This window comes from Typopeltis vanoorti, chromosome 20 (genome assembly GCF_054136105.1).
Source record: "Typopeltis vanoorti isolate ZY-2024b chromosome 20, IOZ_Tvanoo_1.0, whole genome shotgun sequence".
In the NCBI taxonomy this organism is placed as follows: domain Eukaryota; kingdom Metazoa; phylum Arthropoda; class Arachnida; order Uropygi; family Thelyphonidae; genus Typopeltis; species Typopeltis vanoorti.
Window position 1 is genome coordinate 1,029,185 of NC_143568.1, and position 16,339 is coordinate 1,045,523.

Below are 16,339 nucleotides of genomic sequence, written 5' to 3' on the forward strand. Positions count from 1 at the left end.
CTATGGAATTGATAAAAAACTAATAGCTATATTAAAAGATGTTTACCAGAATGCAGTTGCAGCAGTTAGAATAGGTGATGATTTGGGGAAATGGTTTAAAACAAGCAGAGGTACTAGACAGGGAGACCCAATATCACCAAGCATTTTCATCGCACATTTAGAAAGAGCAATGCATAAAATGAAAGACGATGCCAAAGGAATATCTGTACACGGAATGAGAATTATCAATCTGAGATTTGCAGATGACATTGTTATTACTGAATAACAATGTCATCTGTGTTTTCAGTGTTCACGAATTTCAGTGTTCACGAAAAAACACTGAAACTGTTAAATGAGGAAGAGAAGAGATTTGGACTTGTTATGAACTTTGAAAAAACAAATACAATGGTATTTGGTGAGAAGAACATGAAACAAAAGATACATTGGATGGAACTGATATAGAAAATGTAGAACAATTCACATATTTGGGAAGTAAACTGACATATGACTTGGACTGTAAAAAAGAAATAAAGATCAGGATTGCAAAAGGAAGAACAAATCTGAAGGCCATGGATAACATCCGGAAAAGTAAAGTGATCAGTCTGAAAACAAAACTAAGAGTATTGGAAACATGCATCTTCAGCGGTGTACTGTACGGATCTGAAATGTGGGTAATACATAAGGAATCAAGAAAAAGAATTTTGTCATTTGAAAGAACTTGTTACAGGGAGATTCTAAGAATAGGATGGGTACAGAAAATCACCAATGAAGAGCTCTATCAGAAGATACAACCAAAACAGAATCTAATGCAGAAGATTATAAAACAGAAGCTGCAATTATTTGGACACATCTGTAGAATGAGTGAGGACCGGAAGATAAAGACATTTATGTTGGGTTGAGTTGGGTTCAAGGTTATATCGTAGTGTGTAGTGTTCATGCAAGCTCCTGATAAGATAAGTATTATTTTCAGTTATCGTTGATAAAATTACTTAATATTGGGTAGTTTTGTTTGCCTTGCGTATTTTAGTGCGTCTGTTTGTGTGTGTTTTTGGTGTGTTATAACTTATTATTTGATAAAACACGTTGCAAATAATTATGGCACCTGTACGAAGGAAAATGGCGGCCAGTAATGATGGTTCGCCATCTTTATCAAAGAACGGTAGTATAAAAGAAATGAGTCAGTGTACTAGCTGTGAAATGTACGCTTTGCGGAGTGCGGTCGGAGTGTGCATAGGTGATAATAAAGGATTGAATGTGTGTAGAAAATGTAGGGAGAATGAGGAATTGAAGTGTATTTCGGATCGTGAGTGTGATATTTTTGTCAAACTTCAGAATGAAGAAAATAGCGAAATGACAAGAAACGGCAAGGTTGTACATGAGAATTATGAGAGTGTGAATGTAGAAAGTGTGAACGATAGTATTAATGGTTTCACAGAGAATAAAAAAGATGAGATAGATAAATTGAGTGAGATTGCGTTGTTGAATGGTGCAACAGAAAGGGCAAAACAGCAGCTAGAATGCATGAACAAAAGTCGACTGAATGAACCAACCAATAGTAAAAGGTATGACAGGAAAAATAGACGTATGAATGTGAACATGAACAAAATGAAGGATAGAGTGCTGTATGGAGACTCGTTAGTACGAGGTGTGTTAGTAGAGGATTTGACAAAATCGTACCAACCTGGTGCGACCATAAAAGATGTAACTGAGTCTATTAGAAAGCAAAAGGAAAGGGTGAAAGAAATGATTGTTGTGGCAGGTAGGAATGATTTGAAAGGAGACAAAATGGAAATGATAGAAGACCTGTTTGAGGTAGCAAAAGAAAAGAGTCAGAGAGTTAGAATGATTAGGCTTTTGCCACGGTATGACAGTGAAATGTTTAAAAGGAGGGCCATAATTGCAAATGACTTTATGCGTGGGTTATGTATGACGAGTGGTGTGGAATTTGTGGATGTGTGGAGTGAGTTTGACGGGCAAAAGGATCTACATAAGATGGATGGCTTGCATTTGAATGGTTACGGTGTAAGAAGACTTGAGAAAGTGTTGCTGAATGTAGTGGATGTGCAAATTCAGGGAAACTAGATTTGTTAAGGGGGGGAGGAAGTAGATATACAGTCCTTAGGGAGGCAGTTGAATGTAAGAATGAATATAATATGCTAGAGCAAATAAGGACAACAAATCAGAGTGGGATAGTTAATATAAGGCATCAAGGTAGGGTTGGGGCTAATGGGGGTCTTAAATTCATGTACACTAATACTAGGAGTATTAGGAAGAGTTTTTGGCCATGGTTGGCACTTCCAGACCACAGGTTATTGGTATTAGTGAAACATGGCTGACTGTAGATGAGATAGCTAGTGGGATTGAATGTGATGGGTATAGTGTGTTCAGGAATGACAGAGAGAATAAAACGGGGGGAGGAGTATTGTTGATGATAGCTGATGAGCTACAGCCAAGGAGAATAGAAGTTGGATTGCAGGATAGAGAAGAGAGCACATTTGAGGCCATTTGGTGTGAGATTGTGGCTAGCAGAATTAAATATACAATTGGGTGCTGCTATAGACCAGGTGATGGAAAAGATGGTGGTGACAGTATGCACAAGCAAATAGAAGAAATGAGTGGAAGGAGGGTGATTATTATGGGAGATTTCAACTATGGTCGCATTGATTGGAGTGAGGAGAGGACACACGGGAGGAAGGAACTGGATTTTATGCGGTTATTAAGGGATAACTATCTGCGACAGCATGTAAGGGAAAATACTAGGGGTCAGAGAGTGCTTGACCTAGTAATTACATCTGAGGATTTGGCTGTAACAAATATGACCACATTGCCACCAATCGGTGAGAGTGATCATAGGGTCTTGACTTGGGAGGTGGCTAAAGGTGTAGAATTTTCAATTAAGACAGGGTACATGTGGAATTATCGGGCTGGAAAGTATGACAAGCTTAGGAGTTTGATTGGCTCAGTGCCATGGCATGTACAACTGCAAGGACTAGAAGTTGATAGTGCATGGGAGGTAGTTAAGAAGTGCTTGCATGAAGCAATGGCTGACTGTATACCTAGAGTCCGAATAATAAATCCAGTAGGGGTTAAATGGATGAATAACGCCATTAAGCTTGAGCTGCAAAAAAAGAAACAACTATGGAGGGAATTTAAGGAGAAAGGTGACCAGCAGGCACATGAACAGTATAAAGCGCAGGCCAGAAGGGTGACGAGTGTGGTAAGAAAAGCAAAAAAAGGATTACGAAAGAACAGTGGCCATGCAAGCTAAAGAGAATCCTAAACAGTGCAAGTAAAAGGAAAAATGTACATGGCAGAATGATTTTAAAGAATGCTGATGGTAGGGAGGTAACTGAATCAGTTGAGATAGTTGAGTTACTGAGTGAGCACTTTGCAAGAATATATCATCCAGGTGGTGACATTGCAGAAACGAATAAACCAGTAGATTATACGGGAATTGTGGTGAATGAAGAGGAGGTGAGTAGTCTATTGCATAACCTCAATGTCAATACATCTGTGGGATTGGATGGTATACCAGCTCGTGTAGTACGAGAAACAGCTAAAGAATTGTCAGTACCCTTGACCATTTTGTTTAATTTGAGTCTCGGGTCTGGGTTAGTCCCGAGCGGGTGGAAGGAGGGGAAAATAGTTCCACTGCATAAAGGTGGTTCCAAGACTGCTGTTGTAAATTACCGACCGATTAGCATATCAGGAATCATTGTCAAGGTCTTAGAAAAATTAGTCGAGAAAAGAATACAGGATTGGATAGATGAAAATGGGATATTGTATGGGGGACAACATGGTTTTGTGAAGGGTAGATCATGCCTCACTAACCTGCTCACGTTTTATAACACAGTGACGGCTGAACTGGATAGGGGTAGTGGGTTTACAGTGATACTACTGGACCTTGCCAAGGCCTTTGATAGGATACCACATGGAACCCTAATCAGTAAACTGGAGCAGATGGGGATGGATATAGGTTTGGTGAGATGGATAGGAGGGTGGTTGAAGGAGAGATACCAGAGAGTGGTTTATTCAGGAGTGGAGTCAAAAAGACATCTTGTGGCTAGTGGAGTGCCACAGAGCTCTGTTCTTGGACCACTGCTTTTCAATTTGTTCATCAATGATATTGGAAAGGATTTGAGAGGAAGTGTTCACTTGTTTGCTGATGATGCAAAGTTGGGTAGAGCAATTGTGAGTGCACAGGATGTCAAAATTTTACAGGATGATTTGGATAGTTTGGAGGACTGGGCTAAGAAAAATGGATGTCAGTTTAATGTGGCAAAGTGTAAGGTTATGCACTTTGGGGTGAAAAGAATAGCAGCAGTATATCGCATTGGTGGAACCGTACTCCAGGAGATTGATGAGGCCACGGATTTGGGAGTGCTGGTGGATAGGGAGTTGAAGTTTATGGGGCACATTGCAAAAGTGACTAAAACAGCTCACCAAATCACTTGGGTTCTGAAAAATACTTTAACATGCAGAGACAAACAAGTTGTTGTTCCTCTGTATCGAGCCTTGATAAGACCCCATCTGGACTTCTGTGCCCAGTTATGGGCACCAGGGTTTCTTCGTGATAGGGAGGAAGTGGAGAGGGTCCAGAGACGAGTGACCAAGATGATAGCAGGTCTGTGGAATGAACCTTATGAGAATAGGTTGAAGATTTGTGGGTTGCAGAAATTGGGCGATAGGCCAAGGAATGGTGATATGATTGAGACATTCAAATTACTGAAGGGTTTTTATAAGATTGATCCAGAAGATATTTTTGAAAATATGACTGGTGGTGGGAGGACTAGGGGCCATGCATGGAAGCTGGGCAAGAGCGTGGTTGACAAGGGTGTTAGAGCTAGGTTTTTTACTTGGAGAGTGGTGAATGAGTGGAATAAGCTTCCAGAGTCTGTTGTGGGTGCTACGACCGTGAATGAGTTCAAGGCAAGATATGATAGATACTGTGTGAATGTTGAATAGTTGTTCCAGACATGATGTTAGGGCCTCCCTCGATGAGTCTGTCGACTCCTTGGAGTTTCCCGGAACAATAATAATAATAATAATAATGTTTGGTATTTTGGATGGTTTAAACAGAAGAGGTAGACCATACAGAGAATGGATAGACGATATAAAAGACTGGTGTGGAATGGGTGTACAAAAACTGTGACACTGTGCACTGGACAAAGAAAGGTGGAAGAAGATAGTGAAACAGGCATCAGACATCAACGGGCAGTGAGCCCATGATTCGTGATGATGATGATGATGTTATGAAGAATATTATGTGGACAAATTGTATGTCACAATGGATGTCAATTTACACACCATCTACAAAATATATCTTAACCACACTTCATATATATATATACACACATATACAGTGGTATCTCACTAATCCGAACTAATAAAAACCGTGCTCGTTTGGATTAGCGAGAAGTTTGGATTAGCAAATTTCCCCCAAGAGACAACAATAACTAGCTTTAAAGACAAAAATAATCAGATTCTAATGGTACATCAATTTAATGCTGTCAATAAATGAAGTAACTGGTAGAAAAAAAAGCTACTACTGTAATGTAATGTAAAACTTAAATAATACAGTACACAAGTTTATTTTAATAAAAAATTTAGTTTGTATGTACCTGTATTGTTGAGGATTCTGATTTCATAAAATTGCATAGTTTAGTACATAACTTAATTTGCATAAAAATATCACTTTCTTGTACACAACACAAAAAACGTTTCACAAAATAATACAAAAAAAAAATTTTATTTCTTTGTAAAAAAGTCAATGATTTTCTTTTGCTTCTTGGAAGCTAAACTTTTTTCGAATGTGTCTTCTTGGAGCTGCATTAGCAATAAAATTTTGGGGAATGGCATATCATTCTGCTTAGCCCATTCTATACGCATGTTAAAACTGTCACCTGCCTCTTCATGTTTTACTTTTTTTTTCGAGTTTTTTATCATCATCGTTTTCTAATTCATTTTGTATCATCATATTTATAATTTCAGCATCTGTTTCATTTCGAATTCCTTTTTGGTTCTACCTATAATCCATTCCGTAACATCTGTTTGTGAAATTTCAACATCTGGATTTATATTTTTAACCAAATTATGCACGTTTTGAATTTCCTCGTTTTGTGTATATTTTTGATTCATGCAGACAATACAGTACATACTGCATAGTATAAAAAAGCAAACGCGAACACACAATAAATCAAAATAGGCCTCCAGTATAACCGTACAATCGACGGTATGAAAAAAATACTGTACTATTATAATAATAATAAAATAAATAATAATGGTTAAAATAATAATTATTAAATAAAATAATAGTACACAATATAATAATACATAATAAATAAAACTTTTTTCTTTCAAACCGCAGTTCGGATTACTGGAGGGTTCGGACTAAAGAGGTTCGGATTAGCGAGATACCACTGTGTATATATCATCATCATTATCATCATCGAATTCCTGCCATGTACCCTTAAGGGGTGAACAGGATATGACAGTACTACATGAAAAAATTACATCATTACTAACTTCCTATCTACAATTTTCCTCCAAATCAGTCTGTTACTTGTCAAGACTCCAACATTATCAGATTTTATATTTCTATTGTCTAAGGCACTTTGTACCGTATCAATCCACCTATATCTTGGTCTTCCTCTGGGTCGTTTTCCTGCCAACCTCGCAGAGAACACTTGTTTTGTTAATCTTTCCTCTCCCATTCTATTTAAGTGACCATACCACCTGAGATTAGCTCTGCTAACGCATTCCTGGATGCTGACAATGTCAAGTTCTTCCCTAATATCCTCATTTTTAATATGATATTGCCATTGATGCCATCTGTTCATGCCTCTAATCTTTCTCAGGACTCTCATATCTACGGTCTCTAGTCTTTGGTCAAGTGTTTTACTTCTGACCCAGCTCTCAGATCCATAAGTTAAAACTGGTTTGAACACTGTCTTGTATACAACTAATTTAGTGTTCTGATTAATTTCTTTCTTATTCCATATGAATTTATTCAATTGACTTCCCACCATACCAGCTTTGCTGATTCTGTTGTCAATTTCTATATTTAATTTACCATCTTCACTAAAAATCGTGCCTAAGTAGCTGAAATGTGTCACTTGTTCCACAGGTTCTCCATTCACAACACAGTTGACATTTTCAATGATTCTGCCTATTTTCATTGTCTTTGTCTTTTTATTGCTGACCTTCATACCATATCTATTACAACAGCTATTCAATTTAGTCAGAGAATCTTGCAGACTTGTAGCGGATTTATTTAGAAGTATAACATCATCCGCATAAAGCAAAGAGCTGACATTAACATCTCCAATTTTGATATCAGGTTTAATACCACATTCCTTCATAATGTGATCCATATAGATAATGAATAACAGAGGGGATCATGTACATCCTTGTCTCACACCAGATTTAACATTAAACCATCTTCCTGTACTTCCGTCAATTCTAACTGCTGACTTACAACCCAAATAAAGACTAAGTATTGCTTGATATAATGCCCCGTTGACACCATATAACTGCAGCGTATTGAATAGCTTCTCTCTTGGCACCTTGTCATATGCCTTTTCCAAATCGACAAAACTTAAATACAGATCTTTGTTATATTCCCATGCTTTCTCGACTATTTGTCGTAAAGTGAAGATCTGATCCTGACAGTCTCTATTTGGCCTGAATCCAGCTTGTTCTTAACCAAGCTTTTCTTCCACAATTCTTCTCAACCGTTTCTCAAGTATACTTCCATAGAACTTGCCAAGAACACTCAGTAGGGAAATACCTCTATAATTCTTACATTCAGTTTTATTTCCCTTTTTATATATGGGTACTATGAGAGCTCTACTCCAATCATCGGGAATTCGTCCCTCTGTCCAGGCTTTCTGAACTATGCAGTGCAGCCACTGTAAGACTCTTATACCACCATACTTCAGCATTTCTGGTCGAATATCATCTACTCCTGCTGCCTTTCCACATTTCAAGCCTTTGATGGCTTTTTCTACTTCAAGTATGGATATGTATTCCTGACTGCATGCCTGGTCAGTGTTTTTTACCACTGTGCTATCATCACTGCTTGTTTCATTTAGCAGTTTTTCAAAGTAATTACTCCATACTTCAAGGATATCTTTGTCTCCTGTTTTCATGTCACCTTTATCATCTCTAATTCCTTTTACAGCACTCTTTCCTCCATTCCTAAGCTTCTTCAACAACCTCTAGAATATTTTGCCACCTTCTTGATATTTATTTTCTATATTCTTGCCAAAGTCCTCCCATGACTTTTGTTTAGCTAGTTTTACACACTGTTTAGCTTTCTTACATTTGTCTCTGTATTCTGTAAGAGTGTATGTATGTATGTGTGTGTGTGTGTATATATATATATATATAGATAGAGAGACATAATATTTACCTCAACAACAGTCCCAGCATTCATATCAATGGCCTTGATGGCATGATTATTAGTATCTGCAATCAGAAGTGTATTCCCATCATCTGTAAAACATAGTCCACCAGGTTCATTAAACTCTGCACAAGATAAACTACCTGTTTTATTTCCTGGATAACCAGAGCCACAATAACTTATGCTGTGCTTAGTTTTGGGATTCACAATTTTAATCTGAAAAACAAATGGCAGTAGAAAGTGAATTTGAAAGCAAATGAATTCACTCTTTAGAACGTATTAACATTATACTAATCTCAGGGAGGGGGGGGGGGGAAATGTTATTTAAATAATGACAACAGTCCACTAAATGGCTTACCATATTACACATGAAAATTTCTAAACACGAGACTCCATCAGAAGCCTTTCTTACTCAGTAGTACTAGTGATGATTGGTTTGAATATTGGTATGAATCCTGACTAGGATATAAAGAACCTTTATAAGGGTTTTACATGTGCAGGTGAATTCACATGAATTAACTAACATCATATAGGGGCAGATGATTTTTTGGTCCCAGAAACTCAAGATTTTTCATCTACAAAACAAACTCGTTGGTTCAGAGAAAACATTCAAATGCATTCATGATGGTCATAAGAATTCAAGTCACTTGGCTGTGACAGGTCAATCAGTTTAATTTCATGATCAATAAAGTTCCATGATTATGTTATTTTTCTTATTTATATTATTAAACTTATCTACACATATGCACCAGCTTTAAAGTCATTAAACCAACTATTATGTGAGAAATATTCTATATTTGTTTAACAAATGGCCTCTTATGGCCTAATCCCAGAGTCAAGAAGCTATTGGCAAGTCTTTTTAATGGATGACCTAGTCTTCTTTTCGATGTGAAAAGAAGACTAGATCATCCATTAAAATCAATGTGAATCATCCAACAATGTTTTTATTTCATTATTTTTTCTATTACTAATTCTTGGTTTAGTTCTTTCATTATTTCCCCATTGTTTTTATGATCAAATAGGAATTTTGATGTTTTCTCAAATTTCAATTCAGCTGCTATTAACCTTTACTTATCTTTTTGTCATATTCGCCAACTTTTGCTCCCATAGTTATTAGTATAATGTTAGTATAACTAGTGTTTATAAAATTTTAATTTAGTCGAAGAATCAGGTTAAGTTTATGCATAGAATTTATTACACCTGTTAATTTTATGTATTTTGTTATTTTCAGATTTGTGTCCTTTTCTTCTTCATATGAAATCATGCATCCTAAATAGTAAAAGAATTAACTTTTTACAAAATTCTGTGATTTACTACTATTTTATTTCAAGTTCATTGGATGGGTACCAGCCTGGTTGACCAAATGGTTAGTGTATCTGCTATACAATCAACAGGCTGTGGGTTTGAATCTCACCATGGACATGGATGTTATGTGATTGTTTTTAGGTGGAAGATGAATTTCATTGCTGAGTGTGAGACCACCATCCAACTTAGTGCAGGTCTGAAGTGAACTGAAAAAAATTTTGTGCTTGGCCCCCAGAACAGGGTTTCTAGACTAGGTGATGAACGAATAAAATAATATATAAAAAGTAAATAAAATTCTTTGTCCCCCAAAGTACTAATAAGCTATAGGTTTACAGTCTTTCATGAGTGGAGAGCTACATTAAAAAAAAATTGGTTTTTGACCTTTATAAAATTAATCTACTGCTTTTGATTTTTCTGATGACAATATCATTCCAAATTATCAGTCATTTCTTTTAGGTTTAGAACAGCTTTCTGAAGACCGTCTCCAGAATATGTAATTACCACCTAGTAATTGGCAAAAGAAGAACACATTTAATTCTCATTAGGGAATAGTATAACACCTCAATGGCATTAAATATATATTTAAATAGAGCTGCAGATAAGGACATTAATGTATGATTTGTTTCTTTCAAAGATGACAGTTCAATCATATCTGTATTTTATAATCCTCATATATACAATATAATAGCACTTAAAATGCAATTTGTTATTTGTCTTTCTTGTAATATGTTAATAAGTTTGTTGACATATTATAATTATAATGATCTTTTGAATAAATCTGTATAAAGCACTCAAAGATCTTATTTTTGTGAGCAAATGTTAGTCCTTTCTTACTACAGTAAACATCACCAAAATGAACCATAAAAAAGTCTTGACAAAGTTCGATAAGCATAATTTTTTTTTTTTTTTCCAAAATGAGCCAAAATCATCTAATATGAAAACTGCATTTCAAACTTGGATATGCTGTAACTGAAGTAATCCAAAACATTCATAGAGAAAAGACAAGAATCATAAGAAGGGATGCTATTAGGGATGTCCAGAAAGTAAGTTCCACTTTTAAATATTTTCACTGCAGCACTGCGACTGCAATGGTGTGCAAATGCGTGCTGAGTTTGTTAATTCCTTAGCAAGATGTTGGTGCCATTTTCAGACATTCTCGCAGTGCGTACGCTTCTTGGCATGTGTTTATAATGTCTAAGAAAATTGAATCGCTTGCTGCATGTGAAATTAGGTCAGTTATCCATTTCTTGAATGCGACGAATGTTAAAACAGCTGAAATTCAGTGACAAATTATTGAGGTTTATGGAGAACATGCAATGAGTGATTCAATGGTACGAAGATGGGTAAGACTTTTTAATGAAGGAAGGACAGGTGTGCACAACGATGAATGGAGCAGGTGACCATCTTAAGAAACTAACGATTTGGTGCATTCAGTTGAAGAGAAGATTCAACAGAATAGGGGATTCACTATGAAGTCACTCTCGTTGCAATTTCCAGAAGTTTCATGTTCATGTCTTCATGAAATTGTGTCAGAGAAACTGAATTATTGGAAATTGTGTGCACACTAGATGCCGAAGTTGCTTACAGAACAACACAAAATGAATCGGCTGGGCAGTGCGTTGGAATTCTTGACATGCTACCATGAGGATGGCGATGCTTTCCTGAGCAGACAACACTAGGGACGAGACTTGAGTGTTGCATGCAACCCCTGAATCCAAACAACAGTCCATGGAGCAGGGGAACATCTCATTATCAGTCAAGACGAAATTGAAGACAATGGTTTGCACTCGGAAAATCATGTGCACTGTGTTTTGGGACAGACAAGGAATTTTGCTGCCATGTACCGACAAACCCTTAAGAAACTGCGTCGTGCGATCCAGAATAAATGATGTGGCATGCTTACCAGGGGTGAAGTTTTTGATTCATGATAACGCACGCCCACACATGGCCAGTGTAACACAACAACTTCTCTCCACCTTCAGCTGGGAACAATTCCATTATCTTCCATATAGTCCTGACCTTGCACCAAGCAACTTTCACCTGTTCAAACATCTGAAATCTTTCTTTGGTGGCCGGCAGTTTAAAGACGACGAGGTCAAAGAAGCAGTCAATACATGGTATGCATCACAGGTGGCAACCTTCTACAATGTAGGTATACAACTCTGATTGCCCGGTTATGATAATTGCCTGAACAATGGCGGAAATTATGTAGAAAAATAGTGAAAGATATCTACTTTAATTTCCAATAAAGTTTTTTTTGTAAGTATATTTTTGTTTCCCTGACTGCCCATTGGAACTTACTTTCTGGACATCCTTTGTACATTTGACTGGTGGTTTGAAATTTCAAGACTAGCACATGCATTACTCTTAAAGACCAACCTCATTCCAAACAGACATTCTCAGTGAACCATGCAATGTAGCAGCAAGTCACTACAGCTAATCTGGATAGAAGTGATTCTAGGGTGCTGACTAAATTCCATTCCAAGACAAGTTGTACGTCATTGCCTTGAACAGAAGCTGCCAAATGTTCTATATGAACTAGTATCAGGATATGTTTATCACTGCACTAATGACTGAAGAGAATGCTTCATGAAACATTTTTTTCGATGAAAAAGTTACTTTACAGCATATCAATGAAATGTGAGTGGGCAAGAGGCTAAGGAAAAAGAACGAATTTCTACACATCTTTCTTCTCTCACTCTGTCTTCCTCAAAGACTCCTTCAGCTGTTCAAGAAAGATGTGTAGAAATTCGTTCTTTTTCCTACAAGAGAACAGAGGCAGAAAAGTTACTTCAATAGTTTTGAAGCTGGACAGTTAATCAACATTAACCATCAGCTACTCTTGGAAGAAAATGGAGAATGATGACAGCGGGTTCAGCAGAACATTGTCAGAAGTGGCATAGGACAGAAAAAAGAATGTATATGAGAAAGTGGTGAGTAATCTGTGAGAGAAGGGGCATCAATTCATCAGAATACTTATCTTCTGGACAGCATCTGCAGTTGTAAAGGTAATGTCTCACACAGAAAAGAGAAATATGATTGTGACTGGAGATCAGAGTATTATCAAACGTATGGGGAAGTGAAATGAGATTTATTCTTGAGAGAAATGAGACAGTGTAAAATAATCTCGTTATGTTATATTTTGATTAGTTGTTAATTATTTTTTTCAATATCTATGTCACACCTTTTGTATTATTTTTTCTTTTGTCTTTATCCTTCCTATGTCTATTTTACTTCTACTCTGTTAAATCTTTCTGTTAAGTACTCTTTACCTTGTTCTAATTTAAGCCGATTAATTTAGTCCCTGCTTGTAATCCTTTATACTTCCTACAAGTGTTAGCACTGTTAGTGAAAGGGCTTCTGAAATAGGCAATTATTGGTTACAGTTAACTATCTCCCACACTATGTAATTCAGGGAAATTTATATTATTTTTCGAATGTGCCACCCTGAATTAATTTTATAGCATGAGAAGATTTGTTATAACACTTATAGAATAGTTTTCTTTCTACACCAAACCTTAATGAATCAGTCATGGCAATTTCTCTAATTTTAGCACACAGGTTCGATTGTTTTTATGAGACAGTGCATTGGTCAAAGATCAGGAGATAATTTTAAGCAAACAAAACATGTTTATTTTACCTTAGGCAACTTTACAATATGATACACAATTAAAAAGTAAACAATTTGTCTCTAATGCCTATTTTTAAGCTTAAATCGTAATCTAACAATTTAAACCAGCTGTTCACAATGCTTAAATAACTTGCTCTACAAAATCTAGGCAATTACTGGCTGTTACAATCTACATCCTTGGCTAACATTCTTCTCAATATATATACTAGTTAATTCTCAGCCTCAGTTATTTCTTATAGCGACTTATACAACTATTCTAACAAAGCTATGTTCAGCGGACATACAATTCTTAATCACTACCTCGGCGATAATACAATAGAATCTACTCACATATTCGTAGAAACATGTACAGTCCTACTAGCTTTGAAGATTTGTGGTGGTCCTGTTGACTGCTTTCCTTGGCCCTATTTCCAAACCTTTGCTGAACAGCTTTTGGAGGGTTTTCCTGGTGTAGTCCTCTTCTGGGATTTGCAGCATTGCTCACCGTTGGTTCTGGATCTACTGTTAGAGCTGCATATCTGGTCACACATTCTGCTACTGAAAATACATCTCTGCAAAATAATCTGCCTCTCCTGGTTTTTTCCCCGTGCCTGGGGGGGTCATGATCTAATGAAATCTCGGAAATCTGAGCAGGCCAATGGACTGCAGCAAGATGAAAAATTCCAGAGCTCTCTTATCTAGAGGTTCTCAAGACTTTTTTTATATGATTCTGAGGTTCTTCCTTGTTTTAGGATCGGAGACCCCTGAATCTTCTGTAAATAACTGACATCACTTGTCTTGACCTTCAGTTTTGGTGACAAAATCTCCACATCCGAATGACCTTCAATACCTTTGTTCACTATCAAGTCACCAACATAATCTTGTCTAATCTTTAACTTGGGGCAGAAATACTTTTACATTCTGTTACCCTTACAACTTCACATCAGAACTTAATATTAAATCAACTTAATGTACAATTCTAACCTTTAAATGTCTTATAATTTATGAACAATTCTATTTCATTCTTTAGTCAGTTACCTAGACAAGTTTACAATCAGTATTTCACCGTTAATATGCAGTAATGTACAATTTTGTTCCTTTCACATGATTTGTGACCTCTGTAAAATTGATGTAGAAAATTTTTTTATAAAATTTTACCACATGGAATTTTACAACAGGACTGTATTTTGGTAGCAGCAAAGTTCATAAAATACTTCTCACTCTACTGAAAAATAGCAAGGGAATCAGAGTTTAAAGGTTTGTTATGGAAGACTGTACTACAGGATTTACTAAATAATAGGAGCAATGAAGTACATCAACTGATGTACTTGCAGAGCTACAAATGGGATCAGTCAGAGGTCTTTTATATACAGAAGGAAGAGAGTTGTGGGAATGCATCTGGTAAGGAAATCTGATGGGAGAAAGCAACCCACTGTTACATGCAATGAAAACACAGTCCACTTCAATAATTCCAAACTAGCATTCTGTACAAATGACAGTCATGTATCTGGTCTCCTGCAAAGTGTATCAGGTGTAACACCTGCTCATCATTGCTTCCACATTTTTTCTCATCTAGATGATCACAACAATCCTCCAGCTCTTCTCTAAACAATCAAGGAAAATTATTTCCCATCATGTACCACATGCCTCCTACATGTAGTCTTTCACCAAGACATCAGAAGAATCTCAAATAACCTAGATATCAAAAAAGTCTTGACACTGACTGAGGCATACTCAACAAAACACTATCCTTTAATCTACCTTCTACTGTAAGTGAGCAGCCAATTTTCTTTCTTGTCAACCTCTGTACATACTTTCCTCTCTTTGGATTTCCCCACTAATGCAGATGCTTATCAGAACTCTACCTAGTATCATTCTCTTATACATAAACAACATTCTCTCATTGGCCAATAACCTCATATACAGCTTTGCTGATGAGAGTATACTCTATTTTTCTATCTCATTTGACAAATTCCAGAGCTACCCAAACATCTTGTGTAAATGTTGTGTTTTGATACCTATTTCTATCTTCATAGATACCAGCTGAGTTTAAAAGAGTCACCTCGGTGCTACCAAAAAAGTCTTGCCTTCTACCTTCTTTTTTTTTTTCTTCTTAATTGTTAACCAAATTAAAAAAGAACTTTAATTTGGTTTCCCTTATCCTTGTTAATACACAAATCAGTATACATGATTAGATTTCAGAACAACTTTGTCTTTAGTCTCTTTCCTGGCATAAATGTCTCACAACTGCTTCCTCAACCTCTTAAAAAATGGCATCCTTGTCCACTGAAGATGCTACTTTTTTTTACTCCCTCAGTAATTAACACTTTACCAATTTCTAAGCTGCTAAACCATCAGAACATTGTGTCTGAAGCAACATACCGATCATCCCCTTAAAAATCCCTGATGCTGTATATAGATAGGACAATGATCCAGCTGATCACTGATGCCTGTCTCATTTCAACTACTGTCTTACAGAAAGCTGTTTCAGCCTTATATTGTTTCTACAGATATTTATAGATGCTGCTTCACTGAAATTGGTATCTATCATTCTTTCTTTCCACAAAGCCTGTTAAAACAAACAGCAGCTTCCAAACATTCTTTTATCGTTTATCTTCAAACGCAACAAATCTGCTTTTCTTCATCTTTCATTTGATCTGCTTTTATTTCCTGGAACACAACTTTCCATGAAGTGTTCCCAAACATTTTCAACCTTTGGTTTTTCAAGACAAAATTAATATTAGTAATAGCTTCCTTCTCCCTTAACTCTTGCCTATAAACAGCACCAGTGTAGTATAAGTCTCTTACACACAAACTCTTGTGTGTAAGAGACTGATGATAAAAAAAAAAAACAACCCAAAAACAGAAAATCAATGAATCAACAACAGCACCCCTCTCCTCCTGATAAAAGTTTGGTTTATACGACTGGCTTAAAGTCCTATATGTATATGGGTGTGTTGCAAAATATCTGAAGTGATTCCAGGATGGTGTGTCTTCAATATTCAACCTCTATTCTCAATAACTAGAATATACACTTTCTT

The 16,339-nt window shown here is 36.4% G+C and overlaps 1 protein-coding gene across 8 annotated transcripts in view; it reads right to left on the bottom strand.

Annotated features, from left to right (window-relative positions):
* LOC150095188 (NHL repeat-containing protein 2) overlaps nt 1-16,339 on the bottom strand; it is a 239,799-nt gene that overhangs the window by 44,253 nt on the left and 179,207 nt on the right. For all 8 annotated transcript variants that reach the window (XM_090410046.1, XM_090410044.1, XM_090410041.1 and 5 more), the window contains exon 9: nt 8,393-8,599. In XM_090410046.1, coding sequence (XP_090266172.1) covers nt 8,393-8,599 — 207 coding nt within the window. The remainder of the gene's footprint in view (nt 1-8,392; nt 8,600-16,339) is intronic.